At 38.7% G+C, this 25,048-nt stretch overlaps 1 protein-coding gene across 5 annotated transcripts in view; it reads left to right on the top strand.

The window, feature by feature from the left end:
- Positions 1-24,517, top strand: part of PAK1 (p21 (RAC1) activated kinase 1) — a 144,709-nt gene extending 120,192 nt beyond the window's left edge. For all 5 annotated transcript variants that reach the window (XM_072725984.1, XM_072725981.1, XM_072725983.1 and 2 more), the window contains 7 exons: positions 402-450; positions 5,115-5,227; positions 7,654-7,771; positions 14,311-14,410; positions 16,985-17,181; positions 20,019-20,156; positions 23,177-24,517. In XM_072725984.1, the coding sequence (XP_072582085.1) occupies positions 402-450; positions 5,115-5,227; positions 7,654-7,771; positions 14,311-14,410; positions 16,985-17,181; positions 20,019-20,156; positions 23,177-23,263 (802 nt within the window). In that variant the 3' untranslated portion in view covers positions 23,264-24,517. The remainder of the gene's footprint in view (positions 1-401; positions 451-5,114; positions 5,228-7,653; positions 7,772-14,310; positions 14,411-16,984; positions 17,182-20,018; positions 20,157-23,176) is intronic.
- Positions 24,518-25,048: the final 531 nt, after the last annotated feature.

Below are 25,048 nucleotides of genomic sequence, written 5' to 3'. Positions count from 1 at the left end.
TATTTTATATTCTAGGTACTTGGCTAAGTGCTTTATGAACTAATTGATTTAAATTCTTTTATATTCTCTTATCTCTTATCTTCACTAATGAGGAAAGTGAAAGTCAGAAAAGAGTTATCTTTCAAGATCATATAGCTAGTAGTAGGTACTAGGTAGAAGTTCAGACTGGAACTTAGGTCTAATGGCCACTAGAGCCTGTATGTATTCTCTTTCTACCACATACTGCCTCTCACATATGAAAATAGAGTAGGGGCGAGGGCATTGGGGAGAATTATTTTTGCTGCTATTATAATTAACACTTGCATTGCCAGATTGTATATAGAACTACATTTGACAGATGTTACTTCATTTAATATCTATTTTTGTGTTTTTTTTCTCTCTTTTGCTCACCTTTTGTTCAGTGCTTCAGGCACTGTGTATACTGCAATGGATGTGGCCACAGGACAGGAGGTGAGTATTAACCACCAGTTATTGCTGCTTCAGTTCTGTTGTGGTTTTGTTTTGTTTTTAGTTAATTTTTAGTCCTTCTTAGTTCAGTAGGGACACTTCTAGTTTCTAACTGTTGCAGACTAGAACTAAACAGAGGAGTAACATGATGAGACTTACAGATTTTGGGAAAGGTCTCTGTAGCTACAATATGGAGAACAGATTGGAGGAGAGAAGCTTGGAACAAGTGAGTCAGGTGGTTTTTGTGTAATTCTAGGTGAGGGATAATAGTTTGGACTAAGGCAGTAGCATAGTATGAATAGGGGGAAGTGGTTGGATTTGAGAGGTACTGATAATATAATTTGGTGATTGATTGACTGTGAGGATGACTCACAGTGAGTGATCCTGGTCAAGGAGAAAGTAAAAAGGTGGAGGTATGGATTTGAAGAAGTTGAATACTGCCTGAGAGACCATCTTGTGGAACTGCCTAGTGGATGATTATTATTTTTTATATAAATTTATTTTTTATTGGTGTTCAATTTGATAACATACAGAATGACACCCAGTGCTCATCCCGTCAAGTGCCCACCTCAGTGCCCATCACCCAGTCACCCCCACCCCCCACCCACCTCCCCTTCCACCACCCCTAGTTTGTTTCCCAGAGTTAGGAGTCTTTCATGTTCTGACGATTATTTATACCAGTTTGGTGTTTGGTAGAGAAATCTGATGTAGGAGAGATTTAAATTTATTTTTCTTTAAAGATTTTTATTTATTTAGAGGGCAAGCAGGTGCGTGGAGGGAGGAGGGGCAGAGAGAGAATCCCAAGCGGACCCCATGCCAAGCATAGAGCCTGACTTGAGGCTCAATTCCATCACCCTGAGATCATGACCTGAGCCGAAGAGTCAGACACTCAACTGATTGAGCCACCCAGGCACCTCTGATGTAGAAGATATTTAAGCACATGTCTTCTGACTCCTAATCCAGTGGTCCTTTCATTAGTCTGTGCCCAGGATTCCAGTAGACATTGAAGTCCTTATTTGGAGCCATCTCTTTGTCTCTTTCATTTCATTAAGCTTGGAGAGCTTTGATTTTATTGCTAAGGCCTGCCGACCCAAGATCTTCAGCGGAAGAAAGCCATGAGGGAATATAGAGTACTTGAGGTTTCTTGTATTCTATTCTTTGGTTGCAGAGGAGGAATGTTGGCAGGTGTGCTGTGGATGGTAGCTGCCTAAGGAAGTTCTTAGTTCATAAGGTACTAGGACTGAGAGGTTGTGAGAGAGACTTCCTGTTCCTGTGATAGAGTTGGGCTCTTCAGAGAGAGGTTACTAGGACTTGCTTGTGTATGTTTGATGATTGAAACTCCCTGGTATACTGGAGAAGACATGGTTAATAGGGATAGCACATATTTCACTTTGTTCTTGTGAGTCTTTTATTTTATAAGAATCTAAACCAAATATTGAGGCTCTGTTGAGGGTGAGTCAGTTTTTTAAAGAAAAATCATTATTATGGTTAAGGATTTATTCATTATTCTTTGAGATGAGAATTCAACAACCTAGATGCTTACCATTACTTAAATAATTTTAGACAAGTCATTTGACTTCTCTGAGCCTAAATCTTATTTATAAAATGTGTATGATAACATACGCCTACCAAAAGTGTTGAAAGAATTCAGTAAAGCAATGCATGTGAAAATACATAATAAATTTTAAGAATTAAAGTTATATATGTATTACATACACTGAAAAATTACATATTTATTAGTTTTTACTTGTTCCACAAAGCAATTGTTGAAGATATGTCTTATGCCATGCTCTGTGCTGAGAACTATGTGAAATATTGAGTCCTTTGCAGGCATGCAGACATTAAAATCATATATAAGTGTCAGAGACCATGCTTTCCATTGAGTACTTGTAAAAGTAGTGTGGAGAACAGATTGGAGGACTAGACCCTGCATTAAAGTAATGATGGATTGTATCATTGTGCTAGTTTAAACATGGTGAATTGAAGGCAGAGATAGAAAAGAAATGGTTATACCAATCCTAAAAAGAACCCTGTGAGATAGGTAATATTATTTCCTTTTTACTGATGAGGAATATGAAGCTCAGGGAGTTTAAATAACATTTGCAGATTTACACTACCAGCAATTAGCAAGGACTGGGTTAGAATCTTGATTCTAAAACCTAAACCTGTACTCTCCGTACCACAAAGCGACAGCAGAGCTAAGGTTAGGTACTAGGGCCCCTTGTCATGTTTCTGGCCTCTGGGACCCTATAGCCCTTAATGGGAGACAGGCTGGTGATAGTTCCTGGAAAGGCCTGGAGCCTGCATGTGTGAGAAGTTGGCCACAGGAAACAGAAACTTGACTTTACTACATGCCTGCCTTGTGGTTACAAAACTATGAATGGAAGCAAGTCCATTAGTGTGGCTAATGCAGTGTGGTCAAGAAGACTTCATTTCCTGTCCCAGGGAGTATAAGTCTTTAGTGGCAAGATGCTTGCAGTCTTGTGAGTGCTTATTGGGAGTTATCCTCCTGGGAAGGGCAGAACTATTGTCTGTCAGAAGATTAGCATGTTAGTGCCAGGAAGTCTTCCAGTTACACATTTACTTTTCAAGCCCATTTTTAGAGGGAATGTGTTTAATAGGTAGAAGAGACTAGAAGAGACTTTGGAGTCATATGGACCCAAGGACATTGATTATGACATTGGGCAATTTTCTTAGAAGTCTTAGTCTTAGGGATCCCTGGGTGGCGCAGCGGTTTAGCGCCTGCCTTTGGCCCAGGGCGCGATCCTGGAGACCCAGGATCGAGTCCCACGTCAGGCTCCCGGTGCATGGAGCCTGCTTCTCCCTCTGCCTGTGTCTCTGCCTCTCTCTCTCTCTCTGTGCGACTATCATAAATAAAAAAATTAAAAAAAAAAAAAAAAAGAAGTCTTAGTCTTAATTTCCTTACCTGAAAATACAGATAATGATTTTTACTTGGAGGGTTGTTGTTAGCTTTTACTGAGATGAAAGTTCACATAGCACCTGGCACACAGTAAGTGTTGGATTAACAGTGTTGGTGGGAAGGCGGTTGGTTTTTGCTGTTGCTCCTGTTGATGTTGTCATTCTTGTTGCTCTTTTCCTTTTTGTTTCCACAAATATTTGCTGCGCCCACTGTGTGTTAGGTCTTGTGCTTTGCATCAGGGATTCTGAATTTTCAAATGACCTCTCAAGCTTCTAGAGATGCAAGGTACTCCAAGTGGAGAGAAGATCAGATCACAGAGTATGTGAAGGAATACAGTGGGAAGGAAGATCATGAGAACTTTAAATGTTGGGCTGAGGAACATCACTAGGCAAACAGAAGCCATTTATGACTTTGAGCAGGGGAGAGTGTTACCAAATATGTACTATGTGGAAGATTAATTTGACCATGTGTACAGAATAAATCGGCATCACTTTTGAGGGTTCTTATCCTGACTTTGCTACAGAACAGCTGTATTTGCAAGTTACATATCCTTTCTGAATCATGATTTCCTTATCTTTCAAAAGGAGTCAATAGTAATACTTAACTCAGAGGGTCTCTGAGGATTAAATGAAATAAACCTGAGAATGCCTTTCCTAGTACTTGACACACAGAAGAAAGGGATGGAAAAGCACCTTGGGAATTCATTTATTTCTATAGACAAAAAGCCTATAAAGCTCTGTTTGATTGATAAATAAATATTAGGGATTTCATCCCCTTTTATAACCTCTCTCTTAATGTGGTCAACTCTGATTTACCTTTCCACACCAAGCTCAAAAAGTCATCTCCCCCTTTATGAAGCCTCTCTATGTTGCCAGATTGAAAGAGTTCTTGCTCTATTTTGTGTTTCTATAGTGCTTTGTGTGGACTTTTATTAAAGCATACTTTTGGGCAGCCCCAGTAGCACAGCGGTTTAGCACCACCTTCAGCCCGGGGTGTGATCCTGGAGACCCAGGATCGAGTCCTGCGTCGGGCTCCCTGCATGGAGCCTGCTTCTCCCTCTCCCTGTGTCTCTGCCTCTCTCTCTCTGTGTGTCTCTATGAATAAATAAATAAATAAATCTTTAAAAAAAACATACTTTTTCCTCCCTCCGTCCCTCCCTTCCTCCTTCCCTCCCTCCGTTTCTGCCTTCCTGCTTTCAAGAGAGCGAGCAGTAGCAGGGAAGTAGAGGGACGGAGGACAGAGAGAGGAGGAGAGAGAATCAAGCAGGCTTCATATTCAGTGAGGATCCTGACACAGGGCTTGATCTCATGACCTTGAGATCTTGACCTGAGCCAAAATCAAGAGTCAGACACTTAACAGACTGAGCCACCCAGGCACCCCCAGCACACCTCTTTTATATTGTGAATTTTAAAAGTATTTTTCTCATATAAATATTTTATTGTAGAAAGTTTGATCCTCAAACTTTGGTGCATATCAGAATCATCTGAAGCATTTATTAAAACAGAGTTTTCTGATTCAGTATGTCTGGGTGGGGCCTAAAAATTTTAATTTCAAGTAAGTTGCTAAATGATGTTAATGCTGCTGGTCTGGGAGTCTCAAGCTGAGTACACCGCTTTATGTAAATTCTGTAAGGGCTAAGACTGTATTTTATTCATCTCTGTCTCCTTAGTGTTTAAGGTCTGGTACTAAGTAGTTGCTCAGTAAGTGTTGGGTGACTGATTACACAAAGAATGTACTCTGATTTCAGGTGGCCATTAAGCAGATGAACCTTCAGCAGCAGCCGAAGAAAGAGCTGATTATTAATGAGATCCTGGTCATGAGGGAAAACAAGAACCCAAACATTGTGAACTACTTGGACAGGTATGGAGTGACAAGTCCTGTCAGAGAGATCAGCCTTTGGGACTGATGGATAATGGAACTAGGGGAGGCGGCACCACCAGCACTCTGAACTGTCTCCATTTGAGAATCTCTATGATGCTTGGTTCTCTGTGTCTAACCCTTTTATCCTCCTAGACACCTTTGATTGCTGCACAGTCCTTCTGGGCTAGGTGAACCCTACCATCCTGTAGCTTCTAACAACTGGTCCTAGAACTGTTTGTTTCACCTCGGGGAGGCTTTTCAGCCCATCTGCCAGAGTTAGACATGTAGGTCTTTAAATCCTTCTACATCCCAGATCTTACATTAGCCTGCTCACCCTCCTGAATAACTTCTAATTTGTCTGACCTCTTAAAATTTGACAGTAGTTTCATTTGAGATTTGACCCGTATGGAAAGAGTAAGACTTCTCTTTTGTTCTAAACTCTATACAACCTAGTGATTTTGTTGTATACTGTTTTATTTTCAGGAAGCGTGTTTCATTGATGACCTATAGTAAGTTTATAGTGACTTAAAATCTCTGATCCTTTTTTTTTTTTTTTTGTCTTAAACAAGTAGTGTAGAACTTTAGGTAACCTTCATTAAATCTCATCTTGATTATTTCAGTCCATTATTCCAGTTCATGAGAATTCTGTTCTTTAACATAGCAAATAGTGGTTGCGGCTAACATTTTTGTTATACTTTACTTTGCACCAAACACTTTTATGAACAGTATCTCATTGTGAGGTAGGGTTTATTATCTGTATTTTACTCATGAAGAAACTGAGATTCATAGAAGTTACTAACTTGTCCAAGACCAATAAGCCAGTAAGTAGCAAATGAGGATTTTGAATTTGAATGTTCATGGCACCAACATCCATGCCCTTTCCATCATATCATGTTCATTTCTCCTGTATATGAAAAAAGAAAGTGAGATTCTTGCCTGTTTCAGAGACATCACTGGTGGTGACAATATTGAACTAAGTCTTGGATTCTAATTCCTTTATTATTTATATTGCATTGCCAGCTATATTTTCATTTCTGCCAGATTCTGCCAAATTTCTTGTTTTTCATCTAAAACATTGATAAGCTTTTTTTAGTTTTTAAAGAAGAAAGGAGTTGGACTTTGATCTTCCCAATACATAATGTTGATAATGGTAGCGAATAAAAGCCTTCTTCCTTTCTGGGGAACAATTGTCTCTCCATAATGAGGGTCACTACTGGCTCTGAAAAGTTCTTTGGAAGTTATTATTCACCTTCCAATCTCTTTGAAGAATGTATTATATAAAGACTATAGCTTGAACAAACTACTGAAGGCTGTAAGTGTACCAGATTTGGGCTCAGGATAATGAAAAAAAAAAAAAAAAAGAGTCTCTTATCACTGGAGGTATCTAAACAATAAAATGCATGACTATCTTGTTGAAGGAATTTATATTCTGGGAATAAGATTAGAAGATGTATAAATTTGTTTATCAATCACGCCTTTGCTGGTGTTTCCAGAGGCTAACACTGTGAAACCAGAAATAAATAAGGCTCAGTCCCTGCCCTTGAAGAGCTCCTAGTCTGGTATGGAAAAAAATACTTAGGAGCTCGTGTGGGGAGACAGAAATGGATGCCTGTACCCTGAGCGTTAAGTGAAGGTGCTGCAATTGAGAATTTTGGTTTTTGTGAGTTTTCCCAGAAGAGAATTTCATCCATATTTGTTGCAAATATGTGATGTTCTGAGACTTTACCTTGATACACGATTTTTGAAGGTATCTTGGCACAGTGTGTAGCCACAAAGTTTTTGGGACAACCTGAATCAAGTTGTGCATCATCTTAGCTTTCACAGTGGCATGTTGGGCCCAGGTAAAGAGGCTCTGCCTTGTTGGTGTCCAGGAATAGTCTTCTGGACCCTCATTTTCTTTCCCCAATCAGTCCCAAGCTGATAGACATCTCCTTGACATGCTGGGTGGGAGGACATGAGTATTCTTTGTCAGGGAAGAAATAGGCTCATGGCAGTGGAGAGCTTTTTACCCAGTCCTAAATTATCTTTTGGTCCACGTCCCCACAGTCTTCTCTCTCAAAAGAGATTGTTGAAGAACAACCTAATCTGTCATATATATTCTTCCTGGAAATTAAAAAACGACAAGACTTTCAGTTATAAAGAATATAGACTCTATGGAGAGGAGAATAGGATGCAAATCTTACCCTTTGCTGGAGGCCATTTGTTTTTCTTTATCAGTCTCTCCATCTGCCCAGCAGTAGTTCCAATATCAGGATGACAATAAAATGCCATACCACACTGCTCAAGCCAGTCCAGTATAGACTAGACTTTTCCAGAGCTATTGGAGATGCAGGTTCTTCACTCTATGTATATGCTTAGCCTTTGAAACTCAGTGCTATGGCTCAATATATTCTATTCCTTCTTACCCTTTTTCTGTACTCCTATAGTTACCTCGTGGGAGATGAGCTGTGGGTTGTCATGGAATACTTGGCTGGAGGTTCTTTGACAGATGTGGTGACAGAAACCTGCATGGATGAAGGCCAGATTGCAGCTGTCTGCCGTGAGGTAAGGCCAATGGCCAACCAGCCTTGAGCAGGAAGTGGCCTTTATATCGGTGTCTCAAAGTTCTGCATCTGATGGATCTCAACCTGGGCATTGAAGGTGGGAGAAATTAGCTGAACTCTCCCATTATTAGTTGTTGTTGTTTTTTTTAAAGATTTATTTATTTATTTATTCATGAGAGAGAGAGAGAGAGAGAGAGAGGCAGAGACACAGACAGAGGGAGAAGCAGGCTCCATGCTGGGAGCCCGATGCGGGACCCGATCCCGGGACCCCATGATCGTGCCCCAGGCCAAAAGGCAGGCGCTAAACCGCTGAGCAACCCAGGGATCCCCCCATTATTAGTTTTTTGTTAGCTGTTTTGAAATTGCTATCATTATGATCTGTTTTTTAAAGATAACTTTATTCTGATTATAAAAGTATATGCCCATTGTAGAAAAATCAAAATTACATACGTATATTATAAAATCACTCAATTTCAACCTTAAAGGTGACTGATATAAATATTTTGTAATAGTTTTCTCTTTTATATGGATATATTTTTAATCACCTTTTTATTTTACTTGCCTATTTTCTTCCATGTGCTATGAAGGAAATAAAACAGTAAGAAGGTAGTAACAAAGGAGGTACTATTTTAAAATAGGGATGGTTTTGTCGTCGATTTGAATAAAGATCTAAATATACAAAAAAGCAAGCCATGCAAAAATCAGGGTAAAATACTCTCAGGCAAAAGAAATAGAAAATGAAACTCAAGTAGGTATTTTTTTCTCTTCATTGCTATTGAATGTCTAAGGTCTGTAATACCCTTTTGTAATAGGGGGAAAAAACCTCTTTACAAAGGCTCTGTGAGAAGCAGTGTCCTCAGGGGATAGCCACATTTTTAAAAAGTTTTAATTTAAATTTGAGTTAGTTAACATATAGTGTAATAATAGTTTCAGGTGTACAATATAGTGATTCAGTACTTCATATATCACCCAGTGCTCATCATAACAAGTGCATTCATTAATCCTCATCCCCTTTTTAACTCATTCCCTTGTCCAACTCCCTTCTGGTAACCATCAGTTTATTCTCTATAGTTAAGAGTCTGTTCCTTGGTTTGCCTTTTTTCCCCCCCCTTTCCATGTTTGTTTTGTTTCTTAAATTCTACATATGAGTGAAGTTATACACTATTTGTCTTTCTCGAATCGACTTATTTCACTTAGCATAATCCTCTAGTTCAATCCACACTGTTGCACAAATGGCAAATTTTCATTCTTTTTATGGCTGATTAATATTCCATTGTGTGTATGTATGTATGTATCCATTCATCAGTTGGTGGACACTTGAGCTCTTTCCATAATTTGGCTAGTGTAGATAATGCTGCCATAAACATCAGAGTGCATGTATCTCTTTGAATTAGTACTTTTGTATTGTTTGAGTAAATATTTAGTAGGCAATTGCTAGATTGTAGGGTAGTTCTGTTTTTAACTTTTTGAGCAACCTGCATACTGTTTTCCAGAGTTACCAGACTAGTTTGCATTCTCACCAATAGTGCAAGAGGGTTTCCCTTTATCCACATCCTTGCCAATACCTGTAGTTTCTTTTGTTGTTGATTTTAGCCATTCTGATAGGTGTGAGGTGATATCTCATTGTAGTTTTGATTTGTATTTCTCTTTTGATCAGTGATGTTGAACATCATTTCATGTGTCTGTTGTCCATTTATATTTCTTTTTTTTTAAGATTTTATTTATTTATTCATGAGAGAGAGAGAGAGGCAGAGACACAGACACAGGCAGAGGGAGAAGCAGGCTTCCCACAATGAGCCCGATGTGGGACTTGATCCCGGATCCCGGATTCCGGGATCATTCCCTGAGCCGAAGGCAGACACTCAACTGCTGAGCTTCCCACGCGTCCCCTTTATATTTCTTCTTTGGAAAAATGTCTATTCATGTCTTCTCCTATGTTTTAATTGTATTTATTTTTTGGGGGGTGTAGAGCTTATTAAGTTCTTTACATATTTTTTATATTAACCCTTTATCATTTGCAAACGTCTTCTCCCATTTCTTGGGTTATCTTTTTAGTTTTGTTGATTGTTTCATTTGCAATGCAGAAGCTATTTTTTATGAAGTCGCAATAGTTTATTTTTGCTTTTGTTCCCTTGTCCCTGGAGACATATCTAGAAAGAAGTTGCTATGGCCAATGCCAAAGAGGTTACTACCTGTGTTCTCCTCTAGCATTTTTATGGTTTCATGTCTCATATTTTGGTCTCTAATCAGTTTTGAATTTATTTTTATGTATAGTGTAAGAAAGTGGTCCGGTTTCATTCTTTTGCCTGTTGTGGTCCAGTTTTCCCAACACCATTTGTTGAAGAGACTGTCTTTTTCCTATTGGATATTTTTTCCTGCTTTGTGGAAGATTAGTTGACTATATAGTTCTCGGTTTTCTTTTCTGTTCCATGATCTGTGTGTCTGTTTCTTGTACCTCTACCGTACTGTTTTGATTACTACAGGTTTGTAATATACCTTGCAAGCTGGAATTGTGATGTCTTCAGCTTTGCTTTTTTCTTTTTCAGCTTGCTTTGGCTATTTGAGACCTTTTGTGGTTCCATACAAATTTTAGGATTGATTGTTCTAGCTCTGTGAAAAATGCTATTGGTATTTTGATAGAGATTGCATTGAATGTGCAGATTACTTGGGGTAGTACAGACATTTTAACAATATTTGTGATTTCAATCCAGGACCATGGAGTAACTTTCCATTTCTTTGTGTCATCTTCAATTTCTTTCATTAGTATTTTAGAGTTTTCAGAGTATAGGTCTTTCTTTTTCTTTTTTTTTTTTTAAGATTTATTTATTTATTTATGATAGAGAGAGAGAGGCAGAGACACAGGAGGAGAGAGAAGCAGGCTCCATGCCAGGAGTCCGACATGGGACTCGATCCTGGGACTCCAGGATCGTGCCCTGGGCCAAAGGCAGGCGCTAAACCGCTGAGCCACCCAGGGATCCCCGAGTATAGGTCTTTCATCTCTTGGTTAAGTTTATTCCAAAATCTTAGACTTTGGTGCAATTATAAATGGAGTTGATTCCTTAATTTCTTTTTCTTCTGCTTCATTATTGATATGTAGAAATGCAACAGATTGCTGTACATTGATTGTATATCCTGCAACTTTATTGAATTTGTGCATCAGTTCTAGCAATTTTTTGGTGGGGTCTTTTGGGTTTCCCATATAAAGTATCATGTCATCTGCAAATAGTGAAAGTTTGACTCCTTCCTTACTGATTTGGATGCCTTTTATTTCTTTTTGTTGTCAGACTACTGTAGATAGCCATATATTTTTTTGTATTTCTAGCAAGACCTGAGCTGAGGTCAAGAGCCAGATGCTCAACTGACTGAGCCACCCAGGCACCCCAGCCATATTTTTATTAGAGCAAGAAGATGAAGAAAATATTCAGAGTAGTTGAGGATATTGGGTGTTTTGCTGACTGGAACTTTCCAGTAGCCCAATAATAGAGTTTGGGAGTTAAGGAAAGAGGAGAAGCTTAGGTTCAGAGTATTAACAGGGTTAAATTTAATAGTATGATAGGGTCTGATGATTTAAGACCTGGAGGCATTCAGATGAAATAATGTAGTTGTATATTTAATTAACGTTAGGAAAAGTAAAGCCATATAAAATCAGTTTCATCCTAGAAAATATGATCACCTTTTCATTAAAAATCCAAGGATCTAGAACACACACACACACACACACACACACACACACACACGTTAAGAATTAATACAAGCCCAGGACTCTTAGGAGCTGTGGCTTCTTTTCTCTGCTGTACTGCTAATGCAGTGTTTCTCAATTTTTTTGTCCTCTTTCCCCTAAGGAGTCTTTTAACACATTTTTTCCTAATCACATTCCCCCCATGAAGTATTAATACCATAGATATACTGCATATCTGTTTATATATCGTGGCCCTTTGGAAAGCCACATACCACAATAATGTCTAAACTATTTTTCAGGGCAGCCCTGGTGGCTCAGTGGTTTAGCGCTGCTTTCCATCCAGGGCCTGATCCTGCTTTCCATCCAGGGCCTGAACTGACTTTCACTGGTTGAGGATACATGCATATATGTACTTAAGGAAATCAATTTGCCTCAACTTATTTATCTTTAAAATGGGAATTCATTGTGTGTGTGTGTGTGTGTGTGTGTGTGTGTGTGTGTACACATACCTTAGGGGTGCCATATGGATCAAAAAGCCCTTGGAAAAAAATTTAAATATTACATAAAAATTTTAAATTTTTTATTATTTTTTAAAGATTTTATTTACTTATTCATGAGAGACACAGAGAGAGAGGCAGAGACACAGGCAGAGGGAGAAGCAGGCTCTCTGTGAGGAGCCTGATGTGGGACTCTATCCTGGATCCCAGGATCACTCCCTGACCCGAAGGCAAACGCTCAACTGCTGAGCCACCCAGGCGTCCCTAAAAAATTTTAAATACTAAGTAAATCTGGATCCCTGGGTGGCGCAGTGGTTTGGCGCCGGCCTTTGGCCCAGGGTGCGATCCTGGAGACCCCGGATCGAATCCCACATCAGGCTCCCGGTGCATGGAGCCTGCCTTCTCCCTCTGCCTGTGTCTCTGCCTCTCTCTCTCTCTCTCTCTCTCTCTCTCTCTGTGACTATCATAAATAAAAAATTTAAAAAAAAAATTAAAAAAAAATTAAATACTACGTAAATCATCCCCCTTTTAAAAAAGTTTTATTGAGATATAATTCATATTACCATATAATCTACCCATTTTAAAGTATATAATTTAATGGTTTTTGATATATTGAGCTGTACAGCCATCACCATAATCAATTTTAAAACATTTTCATCACTCCCCTCCTCCAAAAAACTCCTTACCCATTAGCAGGTACTGCCCTACCCACCCCACTTCTCAGCCTTCCCAGCCCTATGTAACCACTAATCTATTTTCTGTTTCTATAGATTTACTTATTCTGGACATTTCCTATAAATGGAATCATAAAATAAATGCTCGTTTTGTCACTCGTTTATTTTCCTTAGTGTATTTTGAAAGTTCATCCATATTATAGTATATATTAGTGCTTCATTCTTTTTATTAAAATACAGGATTGCATTTATTTGTCATCCATTAATTGATGGATATTTGGGTTATTTCCGCTTTTTGGTTACTATGAACAATGCTACGTACTTGTATTTTTGGATGAATGTTTTCATTTTTCTTGTATATATGCCTAGGAGTGGAACTTCTGCTCATACAGCAACTCTGTGCTTGTTTGAGAAATGGTCAAACTGTTTTCCAAAGTGGCCATACCATTTTATGCTCCCACAATGTATGAGGGTTCTAATTTCTTGAAATCAATTTTTTAATATAATTTTTGACATCCAAAGGCCAGGGCCTCCAGCTCCCTAAGGAAAACAACTCTTTTTCAGAGAAATGCTACTTCTGAATATTGGTTTGTTCTTAATTTAGCCATTAGTATGTTCTTAGTGAAATATTAATTTGAGAACATTTAAATAGTATTTTCCAATTGGTTTGTATCTTTAGTGTTTTCTAGTTGGTGGAAGCTTCTAAAATTTTAGCTTTGTGTTATGGACTTAAACTAGTAGATTTAGTAGCAAACTTGAGATGATCTTTTCTAATCCCCACATTTTACGGATGGGAAAACAGTAACTTAGAGTAAGTGATTTGTTTAGAATGATATTGTTAGGTAGTGGAAGAATCAAGCATTTTCATTATTCCATTCAGTCTCTGTGTTACTCATTCTGCCTGCCAATTATACATGTTTTCCAAGGTTCTTTTCTTTCTCCTCTTACCTTCTATAACATTTGCCAGTTCCAACCATTCCTATAACTTAAAGAAAATCACAAAAAAAAAAAAAAAAAAGAAAAGAAAAGAAAAGAAGATTGATTACCTGGTTACAAATGACTCATAAATATTTATCTCAAGTCCAGATCTCTGTATAGAAGTTAAGACTCATATGTTCATTGTCTACTGAACATTTGTCTGCAAATGTTTGTAGGTATAAAATTGAACATACCCAAAACAGGACAAATTGTCTCCTCACCAAAAACATTTCTCCTGACTTCACTGTTTCTAATATGACTTCATATGTCTCAGATATGACTGCTTTTGTCACTTTCCTCCAGTTTTATTTTTACAAAATCATTTCCATTCTTCCTCAGTAGTTTTGCTTGGGCCTCAGGTTCTTTGTTAAGGATCTAATATTTGGTTAAAAAAAAAACCAAAAAACCAAAAAAACCCACAAAATTCCAAAATACATCAGAGGAACTTCTGTACTTAAAGAAAACTATTGTAAGATGTATTATAATAAGGTATATTATAAAAAAGGCATAAAGCAGCACCAAGTTGGAAGAGTGCTTAGCTAGCCAGGAGATGGGAGACTAGGCTGTAGACCTGCCTTGCTACAGATTTAGAACAACTTCTTTACTCACTGGGACCTCACTTTGTCATAAAATGAGGAGGTTGGATTAGTTGATTTTCTCTGTCTTCATTTGTAAGTCCTTTCTCTTTCCCTTTGCCCACCCACTTCAACAGTGCCTGCAGGCTTTGGAGTTTCTGCATTCGAATCAGGTCATTCACAGAGACATCAAGAGTGACAACATCCTGTTGGGAATGGATGGCTCTGTCAAGCTAAGTGAGTAGGAGTGATGATACTTCTCTTCCTGATGGGACCCTGTTGGGGGGGGGTGGGGGTGGGCTAATCATGTAACTGTAGCTACCAGACTCAGTAAAAGGGGGCGGTGGGGAAGAGACTTCAGCAGTGTCTTTACTTACAGGCACACCTTGGAGATATTGCAGGTTAGTTCCAGACCACTGCAGTAAAACAAACCTTGTGATAAAGCAAGTCAAATGAATTTTTCCCAGTGTATATATTTGCACTATATTATAGTCAGTTAAGGGTATAATAGCATTATGTCTAAAAAAATGTACACACCTTAATTAAAAAGAATACTTTTTAAAAAAAGATTTATTTATTTATTCACGAGAGACACAGAGAGAGAAAGAGAGGCAGAGACATAGGCAGAGGGAGAAGAGAAGCAGGCTCCCTGCAGGAAGCCTGGTGCAGGACTCAATCCGGGATCCCAGGATCATGCCCTGAGCCCATTCAACTGCTGAACCACCCACGTGTCCCAAAAAATACTTTATTGCTAAAAAATGCTAACCATTATATGAGCTTTCAGTGAGTCATAATCTTTGTGCTGGTCTTGCCTCAATGTTGATGGCTGCTGATTCATCAGGGTCATGGTTGCTGAAGCCTGGGGTGGCTATGGTAATTTCTTAAAATAAAACAATAATGAGGTTTGCTGCATCAACTTCCATTTCACAAATGATTTCTTTGTAGCACGCGATGCTGTTTGATAGCATTTTACCCACAGTAGAACTTCTTTCAAAATTGGAGTCAATCCTTTCAAACCCTGCTTTACCAATTTCGTTTATGTAAGGTTTTTTTTTTAATTTTTATTTATTTATGATAGTCACAGAGAGAGAGAGCGGGGCAGAGACACAGGCAGAGGGAGAAGCAGGCTCCACGCACCGGGAGCCCGACGTGAGACTCGATCTCGAGTCTCCAGGATCGCGCCCTGGGCCAAAGGCAGGCGCCAAACCGCTGCGCCACCCAGGGATCCCAGTTTATGTAATATTTTGAATGCTTTGTGTCATTTCAACCATCTTCACAGCATCTACACCAGGAGCAGATTCCTTTTCAAGAAACCATTTTCTTTGTTCATCCATGAGAAGCCACTCCTCATCTGTTCAAGTTTTATCATGAGATTGTGGCAATTCAGTCACATCTTCAGGCCCCACTTCTCATGCTAGTTCTCTATATTTCCACCATGTCTGCAGTCAGAATATACACATTTATCAATTTAAGTTTCCCATCTTTTATAGGTATAGTTCCTGGTGTCCCAAAACAGTTACATTAGAAACATCAAAGATCACTGGTCACAGATTATCATAACAAATATTATAATAATAATGAAAAAGTTAGGGGCACCTGGGTAGCTCAATGGTTGAGCATCTGCCTTTGGCTCAGGTCATGATCCTGGAGTCCTGGGATTGAGTCCTGCATTGGGCTTCCCACAGGGAGTCTGCTTCTCCCTCTGCCTATGTCTCTGCCTCTCTCTCTGTGTCTGTCATGAATTAAAAAAAAAAAAAGTTAGAAAACAACACAGAGACATGAAGTGAGTAAATGCTGTTGGAAAAAATGGCACTGACAGACTTGCTGATCACAGAGTTACCACAAACCTGTGATGTGCAATAAAATGAAGTATGTCTTTATTTCCTGAGATAGGCAGGCTCTTTATATTACTCAGTACTTTACAGGGTGTGATTTATTTTGTTCATTCATCTATATATTTAACCAAAAAATTTACTGAATGCCCACTATCTGCTAGGTCCTGTGCTGGGCACCAAGGATACTTTTGCCAGTTTTCAAGTAGCTCTCATTCCAGTACTGAAGACATGAAATACGTAATTACAAAATAGAGTTCAGTGTAATTTCTTTGATTCATTCATTCATTCATTCAGTAAACTCTTATCAAATGTCTGTTATACTTGGGCCCTCTAGGAATAAAAAAAAATGAATAAGAAGACATAGTCCTTCCTATCAAAGGCCTCATAATTTAAATAAACACATAATTACAATTTAATGTGAATGAACTATAAGCAGAACATTTTATTCAAAAGTGTAAGAACCAGTAATCGAGACAAACAGGTGTGTTACAGGTAGATGGGCAGCTATGGGAAGATTGTTAGCAATCTTTGTCCAGAGGCACAGGTTGAGAAACTGATTAAAGCAGGGCCATGCTTGGGGTTTAAGTCTGGGACTCATGCCCAGGAAATAAAGCAAGGACCTCAATTGCCAGATTCTAAGGCATGGGAATGGTCTTCAAGAAGAAAGCAGAATTGGGGCAAGTAATCGAGGCCAAACTGGGCAGCTTAGATTTTAATGCCTATTTCTTCTAGTTTGAAGAGTAGTAGGAGGCCAGAAATGATATTTCTTCCTGCTTGTTTTCAAGGTTAAATAGAGAACAGGCTAAGAGCTGGTCATGAAGGTGGCAGTCACGTGATTCTAGCCCTGGAGAGAAAAGGGATTGCAGTGGCTGGGAGTCAGGCAGAACTTGACACCTAGAGATAGGCACATAATCAATACCTATGGAAGGAATATCCTAAATATAAGTCCATTCCTTCTTTTCTTTTCTTTTTCTAGCTGATTTTGGATTCTGTGCCCAGATCACCCCAGAGCAGAGCAAACGGAGCACCATGGTGGGAACTCCATACTGGATGGCACCAGAGGTTGTGACGCGGAAAGCCTATGGGCCCAAGGTTGACATCTGGTCCCTGGGCATCATGGCCATCGAAATGATTGAAGGGGAGCCCCCATACCTCAATGAAAATCCTTTGAGAGTGAGTATTATTAGTCCCATTTCAAGATGTTTGGGCTATTGTCTTTAGTCCCAGGAAATGGGACTTGGACTATTACCAACAGTCTTCAACCTGGATCTGCTTTTCTGGATAAAACTAAGCATTGTTGGATTTTAAATAAATATAAATACTCAAAGAAAAGAGATACTAATAGTCATTTATTCAACAATTATTTGAGTTCCTATAATGTAAAAGAAACTGTTCTAATGCTATGAAAAAATTAATATATAGTAACAGAAGGTAAGTACTGTGAAAAAAAGCTGAGTAAGAGGCTTAAGAGAGAGTAACTGGGAAAGAGGGAGAAGTGTGCTATTTTATTTCGAGTAGAGAAGGAAGTCCTCTCATAAATTACTTGAGCAGGAACCTGAAGGAGCAAGCCATGAGATTAATCTGATGCAAGGGTTTCCCAGGTATCAAGTATACAAAGGACTTGATTTAAGAACACACTCGTTGTATCCTGAAGAAAACCAAAGAGGCCAATGTCCCTGAGTGAGTGAGTGAACAGGGTGGAGGATAGTAGACAAGGTCAGAGAACTAGCAGGGGGCCGAATCAGGTAAGACCTTGTGACCATTGTGAGAACTTGGCTTTTATTCTGTAAGAGATTGGAAGCCATTCGAGGATTTTGAGCTGAGGAGTAGTATAACCTAATTTATGTTCTAAATTAACCATTTTGACTGCTTTTATGGAAAACAGACTGAAATACTATGATAATCGTTCAGGTAAGAATGGTGGCTTAGACTGTATTGGTGGCAATAGTAATAAAGAGTGGTTAAAATCAGGAAATACCTTGAATATACAGCTGACAAGATGAAATAGGTATCAGAGAAAGAGGAATCAACAATGCCTATAAGATTTTGGGCCCTAACTGCTGAAAAAATTAAGTGCCATTTACTGAGATGGTTGAAGAGCAGGTAAAATGGGATAACCAAGTTGGTTTTGAATGTGGTGATTTGAAATGTTTATTAGACATCCAAGTGGAGATATTGAATAGAATTGGGCATGAGTCTGGAGTTCAAAGGTGAGAGGTCAGGGCTATAAATTTGTCAGGAGGTAGTATATCGTTCGTTTACTTAAAGCATAGAAGATTGATGCAATCACTCACCAGGAAATAAGAGTTAAGTATTGAGCCCTGGGGTACTCTCAGGCTTACAGGTTGGAAGAACTAGCAAAGTAGACTAAGGAGTAGCCTTATTAGTAGGAGGAGAACTGAGAGAAGTGTGTCCTGAAGGCCAAGACAACGAAGTGTTCACAGAAGAAGGATGGACCACCATGTAAAATGTCACTAATAGATCATGTAAGACTGAGAAATAAACATTAGATTTGCCAATGTGGAGGTTAGTGATGAGCTTGACAGTATCAGTGGAGTCATAGCAATGAAATGAAAGCCTGATTAAAGTAAATCTATCAGAAGGGAAGAAGTTGTTGAGATGGCATGTGAAGCAATTGTATTGTTTAAGAAATTTTGCTCTTAAGGGAACAGAAATGGAGCAGGAACTTGAGGGTTTTGGTTTTATTTTTTTAAGATGATATTATTTTTAACATGTTTGTGTTGCTGATAAGAATAATGTAGTGGAGAGGAGGAATGCAGTCATATACAAGAGAGAAGTGATACCTGTAGGAGTGATATCCTTAAGTACATGAGAGGTGTTGGATCAAATATTGAAGGAAAGAGTATGAGATTCGAGTATGGACAATTTATCCATTATAATAAGAGAGGGAAGGTAGAGTATATGAACACAAATGCAAATAGTAATTTTGGTCATGGGCAGATAAGAGAATTATTCTGATGGCTTTTATTTTCTCATTTCTTGGAACCTTCCATCCAGTGCAGGAATTGTGTGTGTTTTGGTGTTGATATGTGGTCTTATCTTAACTGGTTACCTCTTGGATAGCTCTGATTATTGGAAAGTGCTTCAGTGTACCAAACTGACACTGCCCAAAGGTCCCAGCTTTGCCCTCTGATTCTACATACCATCTTGCCCCATCTTACAGTGGCCTATTGAAGATGATGATCAGTAGGGTGTGATAGAAATAAAACTGGAATCACATTAGAACCAGAGGACATAAGCTCATATGAATAACTTGGTCCCAGGCATATTTCTTCATGTTTCTGGACTTTATCTGTGAAATGAGAATGATGATTCTTGCCTGGTCTATTATTCATATTTATTGTGGTCTTTAAATGAGATAGTGTTTGTGTAGATACTTTATGAATTAAAGTGCTGAGTGCTTTTTTTTTAAAAAAAAAAAAAACCTGTCTCATAAGATTGTTCATGTTAGGGGACAGGGAGGTAACAGGGAAACATATTGTTGCTTTATGGAACACTTTATTTTTATATTCCTCTCTTATTAGAAGAAAACAGTTCTTAGGTGACTAAGGTGAAGACATCAGGAGTAATTTCCTCCAGCAAGTGGCAGATAGGTGTTTAACTAACCAGGCTAAGTGAATAAATGAATAATAAACCCTCTAGATCTATAATCAAGAATAATAATAAACCCATGGGTCTGGAACACACTTTATAAGTTTATAAGTGCTTTCCAAAATACTATCTTGTTTTATTTTTACAGACCTGTAAGATAGGTACTATTCTCATCCCTATTTTACAGATGAGGAATTTGGAAGTTCACTGGCTTGCATGTGGTCACATGGCCTTTTAAATGTTAACTCTGATCCTTAGGTCGTTTTCTTTCCAGTATACCAAAGCTACTCTTTGTGTCCTAAAGGCATAAAGCAGCTGACCATCTTTCTAGAGGACAGGTCTGGGCGCTTAAGAACTCCCGCTAGAGCTTAAGGTGATTCTCCCATTTGTATTGCCAGGCCTTGTACCTCATTGCCACCAATGGGACCCCAGAGCTTCAGAACCCAGAGAAGCTGTCAGCTTTCTTCCGGGACTTTCTGAACCGCTGTCTTGAGATGGATGTGGAGAAGAGAGGTTCAGCTAAAGAGCTGCTGCAGGTAATTGTCTCTATGCAGGGAAGCTCCAAATTCAAGAGATCACTAAACCAAGACTTTTTTGCTTCATTTTTGTCTGTAAGGCACTACTAGGCTTCTTTCCTACACTTCCCACACTCAATTTATATTCCTAGTTCCCTAACTGCCTTTATCTCTGGACCTTTGTTCATATTATTCCCTGAGGCTCTTCCTCAGTCTGTTAAATTCTGTACATGTTCATAGACTCAGCTTAAAAATCTACTTTTTGAGCTCCTGTTGAACTTTGCCTGTAACTTTCATCAGCACTTCTTTTGTTTTGCCTGAATTAGAGTTGTGGGGACCCTGGAGTCGAGGGTTTACCAAGCTTTTTATACTTCCACCTGCTTAGTCCTGAAATTACATAATTATTTCACACGGTTGCAAAAACTGCTTTTAGCAGGCCACCACATAAGTATCACATTCAGCTTTATGATGGTGATTAATCTGTAGGCATGCATAGTTGGTTACTTTATTATGAGGACCAAGAGCAACTTAGCAAGGCAGGGCATACCTACTGTGTTAAAGTTAGTTTCGAATGACTCTGTCTTTCCCACTAGATTATAACTTCTATCTTTTTAATTTCTGGGTCTCCTCTTATACCTAGTACCTTAGAAAAGGTATTCAGAAAATATTTATTGAATTGAATGAAATTACTTAAAGTATTCACTTTCATTGAAATGCTACCTTCTAGAACATATTTAGCATCTCTTTGTAGTCAGGGTTATGGATTTACAGAGCACTGGTCCATTAGATTTGAGATTTGGGCTCTACCAACTGTAACCCATTAGTCTCTAGGATCCTTTGGGACTGAAAATACCTTGTATCAGGCAATACCATGTAGGTTCCCTTTGCCTTCCATATGCGATTTGCTCTGGAAATCCTAGGCATGGGAAAATAATTCAGATAGTACTCTAAGCCTATAATTGGTGAAGATATTGTTAATTAGGTACCAAATTATAATTGAAAGATTAGTGCCCTCTAGAGTTTTCTTCCTGACACCTAAGTAACAATAAATGCATTATATTGAATCTTTACCACACTGTAGGCACTAAGTGCTTTATATTTTCATCTGTTCCTTATGACCACCCTGTGATTTATAGGTTCTACTATTCCCATTTTTATAGGTGGGCAAGTGAGGTTTCAAGTGTTTCGTGACTTTTCCATGATTATGTAGCTAATATGCAGTGGACCCAGGGTGTTTTTTTTTTTTTTTTTTTTTTTTTAAGATTTTATTTATTTATTCATGAGAGACACAGAGACACAGGCAGAGACACACACAGGCAGAGGGAGAAGCAGGCTCCATGCAGGGAGCCCGATGTGGGACTCGATCCCGGGATCCAGGATCATGCCCTGGGCCAAAGGCAGACGCTAAATATTGGGCCGCCCAGGGATCCCGGACCCAGGGTTTTAACCCATGTCTATTTGGCTCTCAAGTGTGTATGCTCTTGGCCACTTGCTCTTTTGTCTCAAAGAGTGCTAAAACTGAAAGGGCTTTAGGGCTTATCTCTTATACTTTATTATACGGAGTAGGAAACTGAGGCCTCCCAGATGGATCTTGGATCATGCTGCTTTCTCAACCCAGAGGGAAGTTATAGAAACATGTGATTTGTTAACAATGGCTCTTAAACTTGTTACTGTACATTGTAAATATTCAAAACCATGATTTTGGGTATCTTTTTTTTTTTATAATTGAAAGAGGGGGGGTATCTTAAATCACAAAGCTTCACATCTGTTTCTCCTGTGGGAACACATATATGGACAAAAATACCTAGGGTATTATGTTAGAATTTGTATCTTTATGATTTAGTCAAAATCTTTTACTTGAATCTTTCATATTAATTTCTTGTTTTCAGTGCCTTTTTATATCCTATCTCTGTCCGAAAAGAACATGAAGCAACTTCCAGCAATGAATGTGTATATATGCCTATATAATATACAATATGATTGTATATGTATGTATATTGTACATAATATACAATATGATTAATAAAAAGGACTTATAAGGATGGCAGAAGATCAAATACGCTAATCATCTGAGTTAGGTTTGTTTAAACATCAAATTTGGTTCTCAATTTCCTGGTGACTAGGACAGAAAGGAAATGTGATAGCTTCTATATTTCTTATCAAATGGAAAAACATAACATCCTCAAGACACAAAGCCTTTTTACTACTAAATGTAAGAAAAATCATTTTTAGTTAAGAGGCTCTGAGTTACATAATGAATTGTTTTCCATAACAATTTTGCTGAAAATGTAGATGCAGTTTTCAAACAGTGTTTTCTCCAAAATGGTCTTCTTAATTGTTGGGGGTGTGGCCCAAAGCATAGCCCAGTAAAGTGATCTGGGAAAGGACCAAGCTATTGAAGGCTTTATTGGATTCAGAGAGAATAATAAATCCCTAGATCAGTGCTCCTGAAATGCAGTATTACAATATACCATTGGGTCATGATCAATCAATACCTTTCCCCAGAGATGATTATTCCAATTATCACCATTTAGTCATACCTAATATAAAATGGAATCATACAATATGAAATCTCTCTTGTCTGGCTTCCTTCACTCAACATAATTAATGTCTGTGAGATTCATCCATTGTCAGTGTATCAATTATTCATTCTTTTAGATTGCTGTGTGATTTTCAGTATAGTATTATAAAATACAACATTTCATTCTTTCATTCTCTTAGACATTCTTTTTAGTTTTGACTGTTGTAAGTAAAACTGCTATGAATGTTCTTGAGTGTGTCTTTTGGTGGATACACAAGCTCATTTCTTTTGGAAATATACCTGCAAGTGGAAATGCTGGGATATAACATAGATGTGTGTTTAAGTAGTAGGTACATACTGCCCAACAGCTTTGCTTTCCAAAATGGTTCTTTAGCTTTTAAAGATGTCATTCAACTTGGGGATGATTTGATGCAAATATGGATGCCCCTAACATCTTATGGTGGTTACTGAGGAAGAATGGTAAATAGTCATGCATCTTTGCTCTTTTTTTTCTTTCTAGCATCAGTTCCTGAAGATTGCCAAGCCCCTCTCCAGCCTCACTCCACTGATTGCAGCAGCAAAGGAGGCGACCAAGAACAATCACTAAAACCATGCTTCCTCCAGCCTCATTGTGCCAAGACTTCTGTGAAATAAATGCTCATTTTAGAAATTCCAACCCCTGATGCCCTCTCTTCCTTGCCTTGCTCCTCCCATTTCCTGGTCTAGTGCTCTCATGACTTTGACCCTTAAAAACCATGTGTCCAGCGTTGAAGAGAACTGCAACTGACTAATCAGATGATGGCCATTTCTTAATAAGGAATTTTCTCCCAATTTGTGGTTGTGAGAGTGATTTATGATCAAGGGCTTATATCAATAAATCCTCGGACTCCTGTTTCTACACAGCAAAATCTTCTCTTCCCACCCCAGTCTCACACCCTCCAGTCAGCTTTTGACTCTCTAAATTTTTGGCTTTATAATATTCAATTTGTTATCAGTTGAGATTTCTTTAGTGCTTGCTTTTCTGAGACTGAACTGCCCAAATACCTATCGTACTTGAAAATTGGAACAGTGTGAGGAGTGCCGTGATAATTTGCCGGGGACATGAAATGGCTCATCTTCCTGGACCATGGCTTTGGCGCAGCTGATCCTGATATGGGAGAGAAAGCTACCATGTTTTTCCTGTGTGTGTGCTTCTAGCAGCTATTTGGGAGGATCTTCAACTAGTAGTGCTCCCCATGCTATTTCTTGTGAAAAGTTCTTGGCTATGTAGCGGCTTTTGACTCCCTACATCCCCTAGGCTGCTGCCCCAATTCTGTCTTTGTTTAGAACATTGAGAGGTTTCCTAGGGCACATGCTGGGTGAGAACAGTGTGAGAAGTCAGGGAAAAAAATTTAGCTGCTTTTAGAACAAAGCTAGGTATCAACCTCTGTCCAGCTGTACCCTATGTGTTGTTTAAAGAACTCAGTCTCTTTTTCCATCTGGGATAAGAAGCTGAAAGATTAACTTAGATCTTTGGATGGCCTGAGTTTTTGGGCCAGAGGGAAGGATCTCCAACTCTGAAACTATGTGTTAGTTTTGGATGGATTTGGCTACTTGATAAGATACTCTGCCAGCTGTGAGGGGACCCTGTTTTTACAATGCATGGCCAAGCTCTCTGCAAATGGAAATGCTTGCACTGGGTGTTGGGGATGTTTGCTACCTCCTGCTATCTTTGTGGTTTTGGTCCTCCCACTATGATAGGACCTCTGGCCAGCATTGTGGCTTGTCATGTCAGTCCCATTGGCTACCTTGTCATGCTGTGAGGTACCACTGCCTCTTGCGGCACAAGTTTTATTTCCTTCAATAAAAGGAGATGAAAATATTCTGCTTGGAGTATGCCTCTTTTCCTTTCCCCCTTTCTTTTCTAGTTTTTAATTTTGAAATAATTTCAAACTTAAGTAAACTTAAATATATATGTGTGTGTATATATATACATATATAAAATAAATATGTATATATATTTTTTCTTCCTGAATGATTTGAGATTAAGTTGCAGTAAGATGCCCCTTTACCACTATGTGCTTCAGTGTGTATTTTTTCTTAACCCTTTAATTTTAATTATAAACTAAGAGTAATGGGCCAAAAATGCTTATATATTATAAGGTATTGAAGGCTCAGGCAAGTATGGAAACTGAGAAGTCCCTTGATCCACATCTGCAAGTTGGAGGCCCATGAATGCCAGGGATGTAGTTCAAAGGCCTGAGAGCCAGAGAGCCAGTGGTGTAGATGCCAGTCAGTCTGATGTGTAAACCAGGAGCACCCAGGGCAGGAGGTCATTGCAGCAGCACACTCCACTTTTTTGTTCCATGCAGGTCTTCAACTAATCTGATGATGCCCACCCAGCCAGGGTCTT

Source organism: Vulpes vulpes, chromosome 11, assembly GCF_048418805.1.
Source record: "Vulpes vulpes isolate BD-2025 chromosome 11, VulVul3, whole genome shotgun sequence".
Taxonomy (NCBI): Eukaryota; Metazoa; Chordata; class Mammalia; order Carnivora; family Canidae; genus Vulpes; species Vulpes vulpes.
Note: the sequence above shows the minus strand (reverse complement) of the source record. Positions and strands in the feature narration are given on the sequence as shown.